Source organism: Chiroxiphia lanceolata, chromosome 4 (genome assembly GCF_009829145.1).
Source record: "Chiroxiphia lanceolata isolate bChiLan1 chromosome 4, bChiLan1.pri, whole genome shotgun sequence".
In the NCBI taxonomy this organism is placed as follows: Eukaryota; Metazoa; Chordata; class Aves; order Passeriformes; family Pipridae; genus Chiroxiphia; species Chiroxiphia lanceolata.
This window is the reverse complement of record NC_045640.1, coordinates 44831052-44847323: the sequence shown is the minus strand read 5'-3', so window position 1 is coordinate 44847323 and position 16272 is coordinate 44831052. Positions and strand designations below refer to the sequence as shown.

The window sequence follows — 16272 nt, the reverse complement described above, 5'->3', positions numbered from 1 at the left end:
AAAACATTAATCGAAGAAACTGCACTTTAAAAAAACAAGTGGCCTCAAAATGTTCCAAAATAAAACACTCCTATTTTTAAATGTTATTTATGTGAATCTCTTCATATGTTTAGCAAATGTACTACATGCTGTAGGAAAATGCCAAAAGTAGTTTATTTTTAAACTATTTTTTCCTACAATAGTATATGAAAACATCATTAATCACCATAAAAATGGCCTTGTTTTCTTTAGAAAGGATGCACCCCCATTTTACTTTGATGCCTATTGCAATCTGCTATATATTAAACATTGTATAATACATGCAGTTAAGCAAAGTTTGGATTTCCCCCTTCCCCCCACACCAAAAAAAAAAAAAGAGATTTTGGTATTTCAACATTACTTTTCAACCTGTATTGCAATAAAAATAAAGCAAAACTTTTTCATGCAATTAAAATCTCCTAATATGTGACTGTTAAAAAGCATTTCCATTTTCTTCAATAAAACAAAATTTGTCAGCATACTTAACTGGAATGAAGCTATTCAGAACCAAATCGAAGTTTTATTTTAAGTCAGTTTGACATTAAATTGCATTTACATATGGTGCCATAGTACAGTAATGGAAGTAGTACAGCACTAAAATACCCACAAAACAAGAAACATATACCAGACTGTTCTGCACAAGCTCTGCACTTAACCCCTCCTTTTGCATCCATTACCAGGCACTGTTAAAGCGATAAGATGCTGCACTTAAATCTGGCTTTTGGTTGATTAATTCTTACATTCTTAAATTTGCATGATCTTTAGGTGTATTCCTCCTCTTACTTTTCTCCAACAGACCAAGCTCCTAGATTGCTCTACATCTTTTGGAGGACATTTTAGTCACATGATGCCCTATGCTATTCAGTTAAAAAGAAATCATAACGCATCCTAAAGGAAATGTATTCATTTTTTAGCAAATCAAAATTTTCTCAGAAGTATGTTCATTTTGCAGAAGCTGTATTTCTTAGCTGAAACACTTTTTTAATGTCCAACTACTGACTAACTCTTGTAACGAGGCTTGTCTGTTATACTCAATACATATTTTTTGGGTTAAATAAGTAACAGAAGGTTGATCCAAGTATCTTCAAGTCAGTGGAGAAATCTCCAGATATCTCAGTGTACTGGGTTTGTATGGCAAGGGGTTAGTAGCAGGGGGGCTACAGGGGTGGCTTTTGTGAGAAGCTGCAAGAAGCTTCCCCCATGTCCAGTGGAGCCAATGCCAGTTGGCTCCAAGATGGACCTGCCACTGGCCAAGGGCTAAGCCCATCAGCAACGGTGGTAGTGCCTCTGGGATAACAAAGTTAGGAAAGGGAAAAAAACCCCAACAACATACCTGTGCAAAAGCAATTGCAGCTGGGAGAGAGGAGTGACAGTATGTGGGAGCAACACCCCTACAGACACAGAGGTCAGTGAAGAAGGAAGGGGAGGAGGTGCTCCAGGTACCACAGCAGAGATTCCCCTGCAGCCTGTGGTGAAGACATGGTGAGCAGGCAGGCTGTCCCCATGCAGCCCATGGACATCCACAATGGGGCAGTTATCCACCTGAAGCCCACAAAGGACTGGAGCAGGTGGATGCCCAAAGAATGTTGTGACCCCGTGGGAAACTTGTGCTGGTGCAGGTTTGCTGGCAGGACTTGTGACCCCACAGGTGACCCACACTGGATCCTTCTGTTCCTGAAGGACTGCACTCTGTTGAAAGAATCAATGCTGGAGAAGAGAAAGAGTGCGAGGAGGAAGAAGCAGCAGCAGAGACAACCTGCAATGAACTGTGTAGTTTCCATTCCCCATCCCCCTGTGCTGATGGGGCAGGAGGAGACAGAGAAAATTGGGAGTGAAGTTGAGCGCAGGAAGAAGGAAGGGTGGGGGACACTGTTTTATGATGTAGTTTTTATTTCTCATTACCCTACTCTGATTTGATTGGCAATACATTAAATTTATTTCCCCAAGTTGAGTCTCTTTTTCTCATGACAGTAATTGCCAAATGGTCTCTCCTTGCCCTTATCTTGACCCAGGAGCCTTTCATCATAATTTTCTTTCCTGTCCAGCTGAGGAGGGGAGTGATAGAGTGACTTCGGTGAGCACCTGGTGTCCAGCCAGGGTCAACCCAGCAGGTGCACAGAAACAGTCTCTACAAAATACACAGGAGGAAGGTCATAGGCTTTGTTTTAGGCATCTAATTTACATAGGAATCACAGAACACAAACCTAAATATCTTATACAGTTGAAAGAAACAGAAGGTAAGTTAAATGTTTATACTGCTGTAATGTGCACTGTGGGAATGATACTTTCTCTCCATCCTTTTCATACTAGGTTTAAATCACAAATACCTTCAAATGAAGATAAACCACTGGCTACTGCCTTTTAGTTAGCCTTCATGGGAGTTTTCTCTGCTTGCAGTGACTAGCTAGGGAATTTGTTCTAAGACTATGAACGGACCATTTACCTTAAGACTGACACATGAAGTCACACTGGTCCAAAACAATTTTCAAAGATTATTCTTAATTTTTTTTTAATTTGAAACAACTTCCCTGAACCAGAGTTACAGTAAGAAAACCATCTTTTTATCCATCTCTCAAAAAGAGCATCACTAAGATCAGTGGAAAAGTATGCCCTTGGGTGAAGGAAAATATTATTGGCTAGTAACATAATGAAAGGTTACAAATTCGGTTGTTAATTCCAAAGTCTTAAAGTTAAGCACTGCATAGGTTTTCTGCCACACTTATGATTGTATCCTGTGACTTACATTTTTAATTACCAGCTCTCCCATAAGTATAAATACACTGTCTTTCAGATAGCTTGTTAGGTAACAATGGGAAAATAAACGAACATAGCTGAAACAGTTTCTTAGCCAGAAGAGCTCTTCAACTTGCCCTGTTCTAATCAATTCACAAGTACTGTTCATAGATCATGCATGGATCAGATATCTACAAAAGGCAACATAATGAAGCCAAGATGTTGTTTACACCAACACTAGAAACAAACGATAGGAAGAGTCACGAACTAGCAGAGGAACTGGTTTTCAGTTCCCTACCCGTACATTTTTCTAGCTACACAGCTCTTAAAGTGGTTTTTCTTGTGGACAGTCTATCATTAATCAAATGAAAAATACTTCAACTTTTTCACAAGTGGAAACACAATAAATGTTATTTATGAGTACAACAGCATATCAAAAACAATAAATGCAATGTCTAAAACCTAAAATAGCAAACAAATATAACTAACAAAGACTCATTTAGAATTCAAAAAACTTTTCAGCGGAATGTCTTTCTGGTCAATGAAGGATATTCCTTCTCACTGAATTTATCTATATACAACATTCATGTGTCACAGTGCTTGAAACAAAACATGGATCCCCTTCAAAGAGCTTGGATGTGCCTCAATCTCACAATATCTGTGTATCAAAAGCAGTATTGATATATTCTGTATAGTCAATGGTTGAGCAGATGATAGGATATCCTGCATTGTGAACACAGCTCACTGAAGAACTATGAGCTTTCTTGATATATCCATACAATTGCTTTAACAAAGCAATAGCCGGAAGCAAGCCATAGCAGTGAAGAATTCAGGTTTCAATTTTTATTTTACTGTTTTAGCCGTTTCTCTTTAAAAAATTAGAAAGAGAAGGGGGGAGAAAAGTGAATTTTTAGTGAGTATTCTAAGTGCAGCGCTCAAAAAACATCATCAAAGAAAATTACAGTAAGATAAATTTTCAAATCCAGATGCCACAAAATAGAAATTACGTGTCACGAAGAACAGCATCATTTTGCATATGATTTTAATGTATCATAGTGTAATGTGACAAACTGTTAGCTACTAATTATTTTAAATCTCATAATACTGAAAATATCTCTGTCCACATACACATATAATGCTAAGGACTATAATCAACATAGTAAATCAAAATTACTAATGTACTGATTTTCATTCCTCCTTTCTAAATGCTCTATCAGTGAGAAAAATAATAATTTAAAAAAATAAAACTTATCAGTAAGGCAAATCCATGGAATACTCCAACACCATCACTGTGCCTCCTTTTAGGTCTTCTAATAATAAAAACCTGCAGAACACATCAGTAACAGACTGCACATTCACAAGATCAGAAGAAAAAAGACCAAAACTGCAATATGATCTTGTTTGGCTTACAGGTTTGGAGATTCATCTCCTGAAGAATGCCTACTCCCTGATATATTCGTTCATTGTCCTCTGTTCACAAAACACAGCCCACATAACTAGATGAGGTTCCCCACATAACCTTCAGAGAGGCACATATAAATTAGGCCATGTGTCAGAGCATACAGTTTTAGCACAATGAACACTGGAAAATGTCACTGTTCTAACAAGAAGTAAGGAGGAAGAGCTCAAAATCTCTGTGCTCTAACAGTGAGCCACTTGTGTCATCTGCCTCTGAATACTGAACAGCTTTTGCAGCTATTCTAATCCACAGAGTGAAGAACTTCTATGTGACAAATTGGCAATTTTAATGGGGTTTTGGTTTTTATAATGTTTATTTTTTTGAAGAGTTTAAAAATCATTCTGCTCACCAATGACTGAGCATAAGCATTATTGTTGGTAGATGTGGAAGAATATAAAAGGAAAAAGTGTATTCAGAAAAAAAAAATCCCATACCATTAATATTAATAAGTTAAAATTAGACACAGTCTAACCTTGTGAATTACCCAGGAGATCTGATTAAGTGCAATCAGATTCCAAGCACTATAATGTTGCAAACACTGTCTCTGACCTAAATGCTTTTATCATCATGAAATGTCAGCAGTAATGACCTCAACCAACTTCACCTTGTATTTGGTCTGCCTTTGATAAAACACCGTGATAGATCCACAAGGTAATAATAACTTACAAACTTAGAGAGTCTTCATGATCAAGCATGACATTTTTCCTATACCAAGTGCCAAACTGGAAAGAGAGGCCAAAAGGTCACAATCCAAGGAAAAAGGCCCTTCAAAAGGCTTCTGCAAAGCCAGTGCTGCTAATGTGATCCACAGGGGTTCTCTCTGACAAGCCTGCTGGGGCAGTTTTAAAATAACCAGTTAAATGCCTGTGGAGAGCCAGCTCCCTAATTATTGATTGACCTACGTATTTTTGGCATCAGTTACGCCCCAGAGAATCTGATTTGACAGGTAGTTAAAAGTCCACAATTAAATAAATTCTGAAAAAGCCAAGACAAGCAGAACAACTTCCTAAGCAGATTAGTTTCTTCTGTTCATCAGAATATTTTGGGAACTGTGTAAAAATAGACATCATTTGGAAAGAATAGAGCCTCGCAACATTTTGTATGCCAAATAGCTAATATATACACACGTACCACAGTCCAAAAAAATCTTCAAACATATAAAATAATCACCTGTGCCATGACCATCTGTTGATCAGGATACGTTCATATACAAGGGCTGGCTCTCAAGAAAAATGGTAGTTGCAGTTTAGTCAACTACTCACTGAAAGGCAATGTGGGTATTTGTAGATGCAATAGTCATGTTCTTTCCAGCTGATGTTTACAACTATTTCAAGGTCAGAGAACTAACTACAGGGGCTGCTGTACAGTAATTCAATCTGTGAGATTCAACCTGTCTTCGAAAAATTCACAAAAATTTGCTTTTGCCATAATTGTGTTCCTGCTCTTGTCACTCCTTCATTGAACCTCTCTCCAGAAACCAGAAGGATGAGGTGTCATACCAGGAAGTAAAAGGCAGAAAAAGACACTTACAAAGCTAATCATTGAGTCAAACAGGGAGGTGATTAAGTACCTAAGACTGTGAGCAGAATGGGGATTTATCCTAGCACAGAAGGGGAGAGACTGGAACAAAAACAGAGAGATAAAATGGAAGGACAAGCATCTTGAAAGTTCTTTTACTGCTCCTCAAGAGTAAGAATTCCAGGAATTCAGATACTGTTGTAAAAAGCCAATATTTTGATTATATCTCATAAGAATGAATAGATTTATGGCTGAAAATAGTGGATAAGTGGCATGCTGCTTGTCCTTCATTGTACTGGCATGTACTGTATTTTCCATTCTTCTCCTCATTCCAGTGAATGCAAAGGCTTCATGGTAAACCTAAATCCTGCAATTTACTCTAAAATTATCTTCCATCGGAATCTAAGTTTCAACTGTATGACATGACTTCAAATCAAAAAAGCATAATCAGGGAAAATATACATGTTGTGTAACTATCACCTTTCTGAATCACAGATTCATACAGTACCTGTGGATGTATCCACTGTGAAAAAAGAAGAAAATTCTCCTGGGACCAGTTCGTATGTGACAAGGCCATATATTCCTGAATCTCTGTCTGTGGCAACAACATTGATGACTTCTGTTCCTGGCTGTGTGTGACTGCTGATACTCGTCACATAGATGTCTTGTTCAAATATAGGTTGATTATCATTAATATCTTCTATCTCGATGCGAACAAAAGCTTGGGCACTCAGTCCACCCTATTGGATAAATCAGAAAGATAAAAACAAAAAACAACGTCAGTTTTAAAAATAGGACGATGCACAACTGGCTTCAGCCTATCCTTAGGAAATGGAGCATGCTGCAACAATATTGATCAATGAAAGTGTCCATTAAAAGCAACTTACAGTATCCACAATACCCCAAAATACTGCAAGCTACATGCTCAGCAAACTCCAGTGGGCTGACTGAGTACACAAAGAACTGCAGCTTCTCTACAATTGTGACACCTGAACATAAAGTCAGTTTTGTTAATACTAATGAGCGCAACACATGTCAAAAACCTTACTAGTCTAACCTCACGTGTTTTTACTGTCATCACCAACACCCCACTTATTCCTTCACAGATAAAAGTCAAGGCTTTCTGTCCCAGAAACACAAGCCCCTCAGGTGACTGTGGTGGTCCAGTAAAGCAGGAATAACTCCTATCTGTGAGTCTTTCAGATTTAAAAGCATGACTATCTTAAGAGTGAATATGGGCTTTTTCAACCATTGATCAGGGACACAGACTAGGAGCAGTGCAGGACAGCCAAAAGCTGACTTGTCAGGCTGCTGCCTGCAAGAGCTATCCTCAATTTACCACCCTAGAAGGTTCTGCTCATCCAGCGTGTGCCTGTGTCTAGACATTATATATATATATGGAGGGCAGTGTGTGCATCTAAATCTCTATATGTGTGCACCTGTGATTGCCTACATACCCACACCTTCAGCTGGTGTACACAAAGACAGAACAGTACTAAATTCACTGAAGGACATAACTGAAACAATATGTTGATGCAAAATTCATAACTGATTACATAAAATTGTTTCCAGTGTATTTGTGATTTTGCAGAGAAGGAAGTCTCACCATACTTTCTAGGGATCTTGGCTCAACTTCTCTGCTCTTGTTTCTTTTCCCTACAACAAAGAGCTGGAAAAAGAGCCAGACCTTGGTTGCAGCTTTGGCATCATAACTTCTTCAAACCCAGCAGCTCTGCTGCTCTCCACACAGTTGAAGCTCCTTCTACAGGTGCCCTCCAAAAGCCCACGAAAATACCACATGGGCAGCCATGGCACCATGTTTAGCCTTGCTCTGGAGTGAAACTGGAGAAGCAAGGAGCAACTGCAAGCTGGCTTATCAAACTACACTACAGCAAAATATACATTTGCTCTGGAAAAGCGCTGAATTTTGTGACAATGTGCAAAAAAAGACAATTCTGCGGGTGTTGAACTGTAGACCCCACAGGCCCCTGAGTGAAACAAATGGCAATTTACTTCTCAGAGATACTACCTCGTACTCACTGCAGACTCCCTCCATGAGTTTGGAGGTGTTCATATTTCCAAGATTATTTTACAGCTATAACAACTACAAACATTTCTAAAAGAAAGCAGCTCTGTTGTGGCACAGCTAACAGGCAGTGCTGGGTCACTGACATGTTCAGAGGCACAAAGCAGCGCATATATAGCCTGCACATGCTGTATGCAGTACATTAAGATACAGATGGAGGAAGAATCCTGTGCTCTTCAAAGTCACACTGAGCACACTGTGCTTGTAGCAGTCACTTACAGAAACTGCTGACACAGATCAGATGCTGCTGCATACACAACAAACCATGTTGAGCTAGTCCAAACTTAATTTTGCAGTCACAGTAGCTATAATATAAAAAAACCCCCCACAAACAAACAACTATGTTGCATATTTCTGCAATCTAATTGTTCATGTCAATTATTCTTAAACCTGACCTTTGTGAAACTATTCAATGATTCAGACTGGATATTATACCTTCAGACTTGCCCTGCCACATAACAATCTCCCACAAACTATTTTCGAAGGTTTGCTTTTTTACCTCCATGGGTTCAGACGTATTTTGGGGCAAAAAATACTATCAGCATTCACTTCCACGTTTTCTTAATGATTTTTGCTTTGTTCTAGTTTGGTTTTTTTCTTCTGTATTGAAACCTCTGCTGGGGACAGTGACATTTCCAAGAAGGGCCAACTATGTGGAAAATTAAGATGATTTTGTGCATCATGTGTCTGTGTTTCACCCACAGACTAGGAGGTCTGGCCCGCATTCTCCTGGTGTGCTCCAGTTTTCTTCTGAAGAAAATCAGGCATGGCATGCTTCCAGGGCTCACACTGCTGCAGAGGCAGCCAGCAGCCAGGACACGTGCCTGGGGCCAGGACTCTGTAGAGTACTGGACCAGCATCAGCCCAAAAATTACTGGGACCATCATGAAACCTCATGCCAATACAAAGAAATGGAGATGTGCAGATCTAGTGGGCTCGCTGCCAACACCCTCAGTTCAGGGTAAACCTCTTCCCCAGTACCTTGATTTCCGTGGTAAGGAAACCCTCTACAGGAGGTAAAAGGGGGGCTGGAGGAGGGAAGGGAATGTGCTCTGTTCACTGTCAGAAGATGCTCTGCAGCTCCACAGCTTTCAGGTACTTTAGAACAGAAATCAAAAATATTTTTAAGGGGAGAAGGCCAAGGAAGAAGTGAGATCAAGACTAAAAAGCATCTGAAAAGATAGTTAGAACAGCATGAAATGAAACTCATGAGAACTTGTGTTTAACTCGTTTCTTCTAAGTTTCATTACTGCTCAACAGACACGACAAAACCCCACTCTCCAATTTGTATTTATGCTTTGGAGTTATGTAAAGACTATGAAGTCCTTTGAAAGTTATTAATTCTAAGTATATGGGGAAGCATAATCTCTCAGAAGACAGACCAAATTTTATGATGGAGACAGAACCTTCTTTTCCTGAAAAAGCAGTGTATACCTTCACACGAGTCAAGTATGATATTAGCTTATCAACTTACAGTATTAACTGGCCCAGTTTTTGCGCTGGCTATTGAAAAATTTTAAGTATCATCCCAAGTGAGAAGGAACAACGTACTCTTATTTCTAACAACATAGGTATACTTATCTACTCAGAAGCAAGCAAAACATAGATGTTGCAAAATATGAAGGCTGATTTAAATGAGTCTGTTGCTGACAGAAAATTACATTTGTTACAAGCAACAGAAAGCCACAGTTGTTCATTTTGAAATCCCTTATTTCATATGTTCAAGTATTTTTAACTACTGTTGTGCTATTTGATGCAACAAAAAGTCACAATTACAGCAGCTTCTTTGTCAGAGTCCCAAGAGTTGTGTCCCCTGTGGAACAAAAAGGGGGCATAAGAAACTACTATTAAGGCAAAATAACCACCAAAAAAATTTTCTTTACTTTGTCAGGACAAAATTTGTGGGCAAATATGAAGCTATTACTACACCTCTTTATCGTGTCTCAGAAAAAAAATTACCCTGCCTTTGGTAGGAAAGAGTCTTTGTCTTAATAAGTAGAAATGGTGCTATTTTGAATAGCTGTATTTCTTCATTTTGGAGCTGTAAAATGCTTAAAACTCCATCAAGATTTTCATTACAGCCTCCAATGTTTCTGTCAGTGGTGCTGTCAAATTTTTGTTCCAAACTAAACTGTTAGATACAGAATCTGACATGCAGACTCTTTTTTTTTTTTTTGTAAACCTAAAGGATGTCAACTTGAAATCATAAAGCTGTCAAAGGAGAGAGATGTCTCCATTTATTTCAAAAGCCTTAATTTGTTCAGAAGCTTTGCCTGTGAGTGTCAAGTGTTTATGTTTCAATCACTTCAGTGTAAAAGACAAAGAAAATCGGATAAGCAGAGTGGTTTACCAAAAAGCAAAGGACAAAGAACAAAGTATATTTCTCTGCAGAAAGGCAGTAACTCACTAATACACCTGCTGATGGTGTACTGACCCTTTTGCAATGATGATGTAGCAGCTGAAAAACCCAAGACCTAGCATTTCTTACAGAAGATACAAGGATGCTTCTTTCCATCTTCGCTTAATCTATGAGAGTGCTCCCACAAGCTCTCATGGGATGCTTATTTAACAACAGTTTAACAGAAGCTGTTTTCCTTCTGCCTCTCCACAGGCTCTTGTGTGCCACTTAAGTTCACTCACTACATTTTCTACATAATGCATTAAAGACACAATTGATGAACTCCAAACCCATGTAATGGAGTAGCCATGAACAGGTGGAGGAAACTGATAGTTCTGCTGTAAGATAAACTGAGCACCACCTGGAAAATACTTCCTTTTCCTCATCATTTCTAATTAACTGTGTTATTTTCTTTGCTTTTAATCTCTCTCCCCTCCTTTGTCAACAGTGACACTTCACTCTTCCTCTCTTTTTTCTAGACACATTTCTCCTCTGATCATAGCCTCTACTTTGAGGCCCACACCTAGCATCATTAATCCATCACAACCGGCAGCACAGATCAGAAGATCTTGATCAGAAGATCAAATAAATATTCTACTATAATTCTGCTGTATATGTGGAGAGTGACTCAACAGAAGTTCAGGTATACCAAAAATGCTGAAAAGCTAATATTGAATTTAGGTGCTTTAGTATTTAGGTGTCAGATGGGCAAATTTTTAGAAGATATATCAATGGGATCTACAAAGTGCTGACTTTGAGTAAAAAGATCAAGTCTTGCCTGTCACAGACAAGGTAATCAAAAACTGAACCTTTCTCCCCATTAGTGAACTTGTGAAAACACAAGGTCCCTAATGAAGATAAATGAAAGACCAATTTGAAAATTAAGTACTCTATAGTTTCAATGCATTGGCTGTTTAACTTTTGCAATAAGACTCATCACTAGAGCAATAATTTAACTAAGAAAAATTAAAAAATGCATCAAGTTTTTTTCATGGAAACATATTTCCTTTCAGATTTTCAAAATAATATTCTGTACCAGAGTAAGTATCTTAGAAACTTGTCAAAATTTCACTGCTATTGTCCAGCTCTCACGTAACCTTTATTAATGACTAATCTTGAAATTCCAGTTATGTGTATGTTTTCCTTAAACTTATACAGCTTCAAAGAATGTTAATTAAAGGGAAAATGAAATTTTTAGGTATAGAAGAATAGATAATTTTCTGCCGTTATACACCGCAATACTGACTTCTTTACTCTTCAAGGTTTGGATATCTGTACAAAGTACAAATTTTGAAGACAGAAATCACATAGCAGTGAAATTCCAAAATGGTTACATAGAACTACCTCTGCTATAAGGATTGCAGGCACTGTCCTAAAAATACCCACCCTTATATCCTTATACTAAAATCATAGAATCATAGAATTGTTTGAGTGGGAAGGGACCTTTCAAAGGTCATCCAGTCCAACCCTCCTGCAATGAACAGGGTCAAGTTATTAGACATTCAAATGAGTCAGGAAACAAACATACAAATATATTTATGTAATTGTTTCTCCTCTAAAGAAATCTATGGGGAAGAAAAGCCATGTTGCTAAAGCCACTATTGATAAAAGGGAATACTTCTGTAGCCTCTGAAATAAACACTGAATTGTGACAGCTAAAGAAGAAAAATCAGATTAACTGCTTAATTATTACACATATATCCAAATTCAGCAGAATAGAGACCCTTATACTGCTACATTCTTAAAATGCAGTAATTAATACCAACTGTCAACTGCAGCTATTTAAATTGATCTAGTCATGAATATGGAAATCATAGTTCGCTAAGTTTTTTCGGCGTACTATAACAAAAAGCACAGGCATTTTAATGAAAAATACAGTATTACCAGCACAACTGCATTTTAAAAAAAATTAGATACACTTAGGACATTATCTTAAATGCAAGTTTAATGTCCAAGGTATGAAATAAAGACTGCATAGCCTGAAATAATTCGATTTCAATGCTTTTAAGCTCAAATTTTACTGCAAAATGTGGCCTGAATAACATTTTCAGAAGTGTCTTTATGTTAATTTTAACATTTGAAGCCAATCAGTATCCTTTTTCTTCAGCTTCTTCACAATTCATTACTAAAAGTGATGAAGGTGAAGACAGGTACGGGCTGGGACTCCCATTACAGATCACCTTTGGATATTTTCATAACAAAATAAATATTTTACTCTGAAAATAATGAAATTAATAATTTTCTTTCAGTGTTTTTCTGGAGTTGCACTACCAAAATTTTCTGTTAAGTGGCATTAGGTAGACAAGGGGTCCATCCCTAGACATCTCGATGTGTTCCTACCACAACAAAGTGTGTCCTCACCCTCCTTGCCAAACAGAGATCTGAAATGGATGATTTCAGGCACATACAACTATCCTGCTCTTGTTGTACCACAAATACCCACTTCCACACACCCAATCTTGTACAGTGGCAAAACTCAGACATGCTGCTGCAGAGAGGCTGTACCCAGCTTCTGTACCCAGAAGCAGCAATGGCATCAGCCAGCTAGAAAGGACAAGGAATTTATCCAGGAAAATCACTGTCACCAACAGTAGCCATGCAGTTCTACCACAAGTCATCTTGAAAGAAGGGAGCAGAAGTAACCTGGAGTCCACTGGTTCCCAGAGGAGGAGGAAAATCAGCAGGGAATAACACAACCTAGAAACGTTTTTCAACAACTTGTTTATCAGTAATTGGGAATTTCACAAGCTGATTTGATTAATTTGGGTCAAAATTTACAGTTCATGAAGTATTATTTTCTGCTCTCTTTAAGGATAGGACATTTTATTCAAATTCATGCAGTTTTTACATACTCATGACATTCTCATTTAAAACTATAGAGCACATCCAAATCTCCAAGTGCATTTACAAATCTGGCAGTATGGAAAGGTGAAACTTACCCCATCCGTAGCTTTTACTAAGAGGTCATAAGTGGTTGGATCTCCTTCTCTGTCAATGTCTTGAGAGACACAGATCTGACCAGTTCGTGGGTCAATCTGGAAGGCTTTGGATTTTTCATAAAAATTAAATCCATCGTAAAGAGAATACTCAATTTCACCAAACTGGTCAGCATCTGCATCTGTTGCTTTGACCTGCAGGTAGACAACAGAGATAAAAATGAAGGCAATGAAACTATTACTCATTAAAATGAGGTGTCCATGATTTTTGAATGAAAGTTACCTGTTTGTGGTGTAAAAGCAAATGTGCATACACACAAAAAATATAAACACGCTCTGCTACCTAAGCTGTCTGTCTGCAGTTCATAAAATAACTCAGGTACTGACAGTGTAATTATTGCAACCAGCATATAAGTTCCATTAGATCTATCCTTAAAATTACTTGTGTATCTGTCAATAATTTTCTCAATCAAGTAAACTTCCCAGGACTGGAAAAGCCATGCTTATTAAGCCATGACTGTAGGCCATACATTAAGCTACTTTCCATTCATGTTATTTTTACCAGTGGAGGTAGGTCTTATGAAAATATGTCACATGTAGATCAGACAAGTGCTGCAGGACATCCTTACCTAATGTATTTTATAAAAGACTTCCTAGAGCTTAATTTAGTTTTCATTTGAGTGTGAGCTTGGTGGTACTTACGCTCTTTGGACCACAGGTGAATTAATTTAAAATGTATTTGATAAAGAGAATAGTTTTGTACGCTGCACCTTCAGTTTTATTGCCCTAAGATCTCTGATAACAAGTGTTTTGTGCAGAGTTTGGCTCTTCTCGGAATGTTCCATTGTGAAAGCTTTCACTCAAATTTAGAAACATTTCAGTAGAAAATAATTTCTAGAAATATGCATACATTAAGAAAGCCAGTATTTTCAGTTCCCTAATTTGTCATTATTGGAGATACATACAGAATTTTTCCTTCTCAATTGGTTTCCTTTTCTACTTTTTCTTTGAAAATTATAAATTCTGTGGTTTTTTCCATCAGCCTGTCTATACAAGCACAATGTCTGAAGACCTTAACAGAGCTTTGGAAACTTTAGTATCACAAAGCCCGAGAGTGAGAATTGGTAGGAGTTCACAGAGAAGACCTGTGCTAGCCATTGCCTGCACCTGACACAGGTTGGTAAGGTGAGACCCACAGGGCAGGGCAAAGGTGGAGGTCTGCACATAACTGCCTGCACAGAAAAACAGCTGGCACAGTTTTAGGTACAGTTTCAAAAAAAGCAGGCCCAGCCAGGGCGCATTGCTAGCAGTAAGTTTGGATTAGCTCATCCTGTTTTGGGGATGTAAATTAATTTAGTTGCATGGACAGAAGTTGTGCCAGGTCATTTGGCCTTGGGACCCGGAACAGCCTTTGGCTGTTGCTCCTACTGACACAAACATGGCCATAAAGACAACTCAGTGCCTTCATCACAAGCTCACTTCTTCGTCTGCACAGGAATTGTTTTGGCACTAAGATAGTGAACTGGGACTGAATTAAAACCAAATGAACAAAACATGTCTTGAGAAGGGTGAAAAGCATGGAAGTGGGGAAAGGGAAGGAAACCACATAAAAAGTGCCAAGGCAAATTATAAAGCTAAAACTTATTCTAGATTAGTTATATCCATCAGAATTTCCAAGTGACAGCCCAGAAGATACATGTGTTGTTTCAATTACTATTTTTTGCTTGTTGTGGTTTCATTTTTGTTTGTTTTTAAGACTTCTCCACTTCTGCATGGAATGCTCGAGATCTGCTGTATTTCGGAAGTATCACTGTGACTGCACCACATACACCGGAACACCTTTCCTCCCACAAGATGGTTTCTCACAACGCCAAAGGCTATTATACCAGAGTTTCTGGTTCTGCAAAAAAGAAAGCTCCTTTAGGAGAACCCTGTGCTCATAGAGCCCTTCATTCCCCTCTCCCGCCCTTGCAGTTTGCATCCCGCGGCTGCAGCTCAGGGTACAACGTGCAGCCACTCCTGACCTCAGTCCAACCACTCGTTCTGGACAAGTTAAAAGCAAAACTCATACTCGTGCAGCAAAACAAAGATCCGGCCCTAAAAATTCCTTACAGCTGTATGTAAATCAAGTCTACAATATGTATATTTCTCCAGCCTTGTACTTTGTAATTTGTCATAAAAGCAAGAACAGAACATACCTCTAGTGTGCTCTCAGTACTCTACCACTATAATGTTATGAAACAATAATTCACTTCGCCCTTATAAGAAAAGAATCTCCATTTATTTCTTTTGCCTGAAATCTAACAGGGGTGACGATACTGAAAGGTTCTGTGTGCCTGTGCCTGCATGCAGTTACATGCGTAAATGCTAACATTTGTGTCTGCAATTGAGCATGAGTGATTAATTACAGGTAAAATTTGAGGGTATTGTTAGAAGTTTTGCCCATTACGTCTAGTGACTTCTTTTCTTTCTTGTAAATTATGCAATCCTCAGACTTTGAATAGCACATGCAAAGGCTATGAGTGATGAATTTAAATAAAAATGCTTCAGTTCAAAGCAATACAAATTTAAAGGTCTAATTGTGGTCAACTTCAATTATTATAATCATCTCTCAGGCAGCAGAACTAAGTGGCATCAATTTTTGCAAAAAAATATGATCTTTTTCCCTGTTCAAATCCCTCACATCTATTCAATTTCTACCCACTTAATAGTCCTCTTTTTAATCACTCACCATGAAACCTTTGATCTGAAGAGGGAAGAATCCGGAGTTAAAAATGAATGAAAAATTTACTGTAGCAGACAGAGCTGACATTGAATGGCACTACACCTAAGGTCAGGGAAGCAATTAACTATGATCATGGAATCATTCAGGTTGAAAAAGATCATCAAGTCAATGCAAGCTGATTTAGAAGGAGTAATTCAATGAAAACATGCTAACAAATTCAAGTTCTGATACAATTAAGAGACCAAGTTATTGAAGATTTTAGAAATTAAAACACATGGTAGTCACTGTCCAAAACACGTTGAGTTGTAATAGCATACTGTGTGAGTACCAATCCTACTGAGGACTGCAGCTGTTAACTGCCTGAGAGCTGTGAATTACAGGAGGAAATGAAGGCAGCAG

The 16272-nt window shown here is 38.2% G+C and overlaps 1 protein-coding gene across 4 annotated transcripts in view; it reads right to left on the bottom strand.

Annotated features, from left to right (window-relative positions):
* DCHS2 (dachsous cadherin-related 2) overlaps positions 1-16272 on the bottom strand; it is a 111392-nt gene that overhangs the window by 49839 nt on the left and 45281 nt on the right. For all 4 annotated transcript variants that reach the window (XM_032686120.1, XM_032686122.1, XM_032686121.1 and 1 more), the window contains exons 2-3: positions 13152-13343; positions 6237-6468 (exon numbers count right to left, since the gene is read on the bottom strand). In XM_032686120.1, the coding sequence (XP_032542011.1) occupies positions 6237-6468; positions 13152-13343 (424 nt within the window). The remainder of the gene's footprint in view (positions 1-6236; positions 6469-13151; positions 13344-16272) is intronic.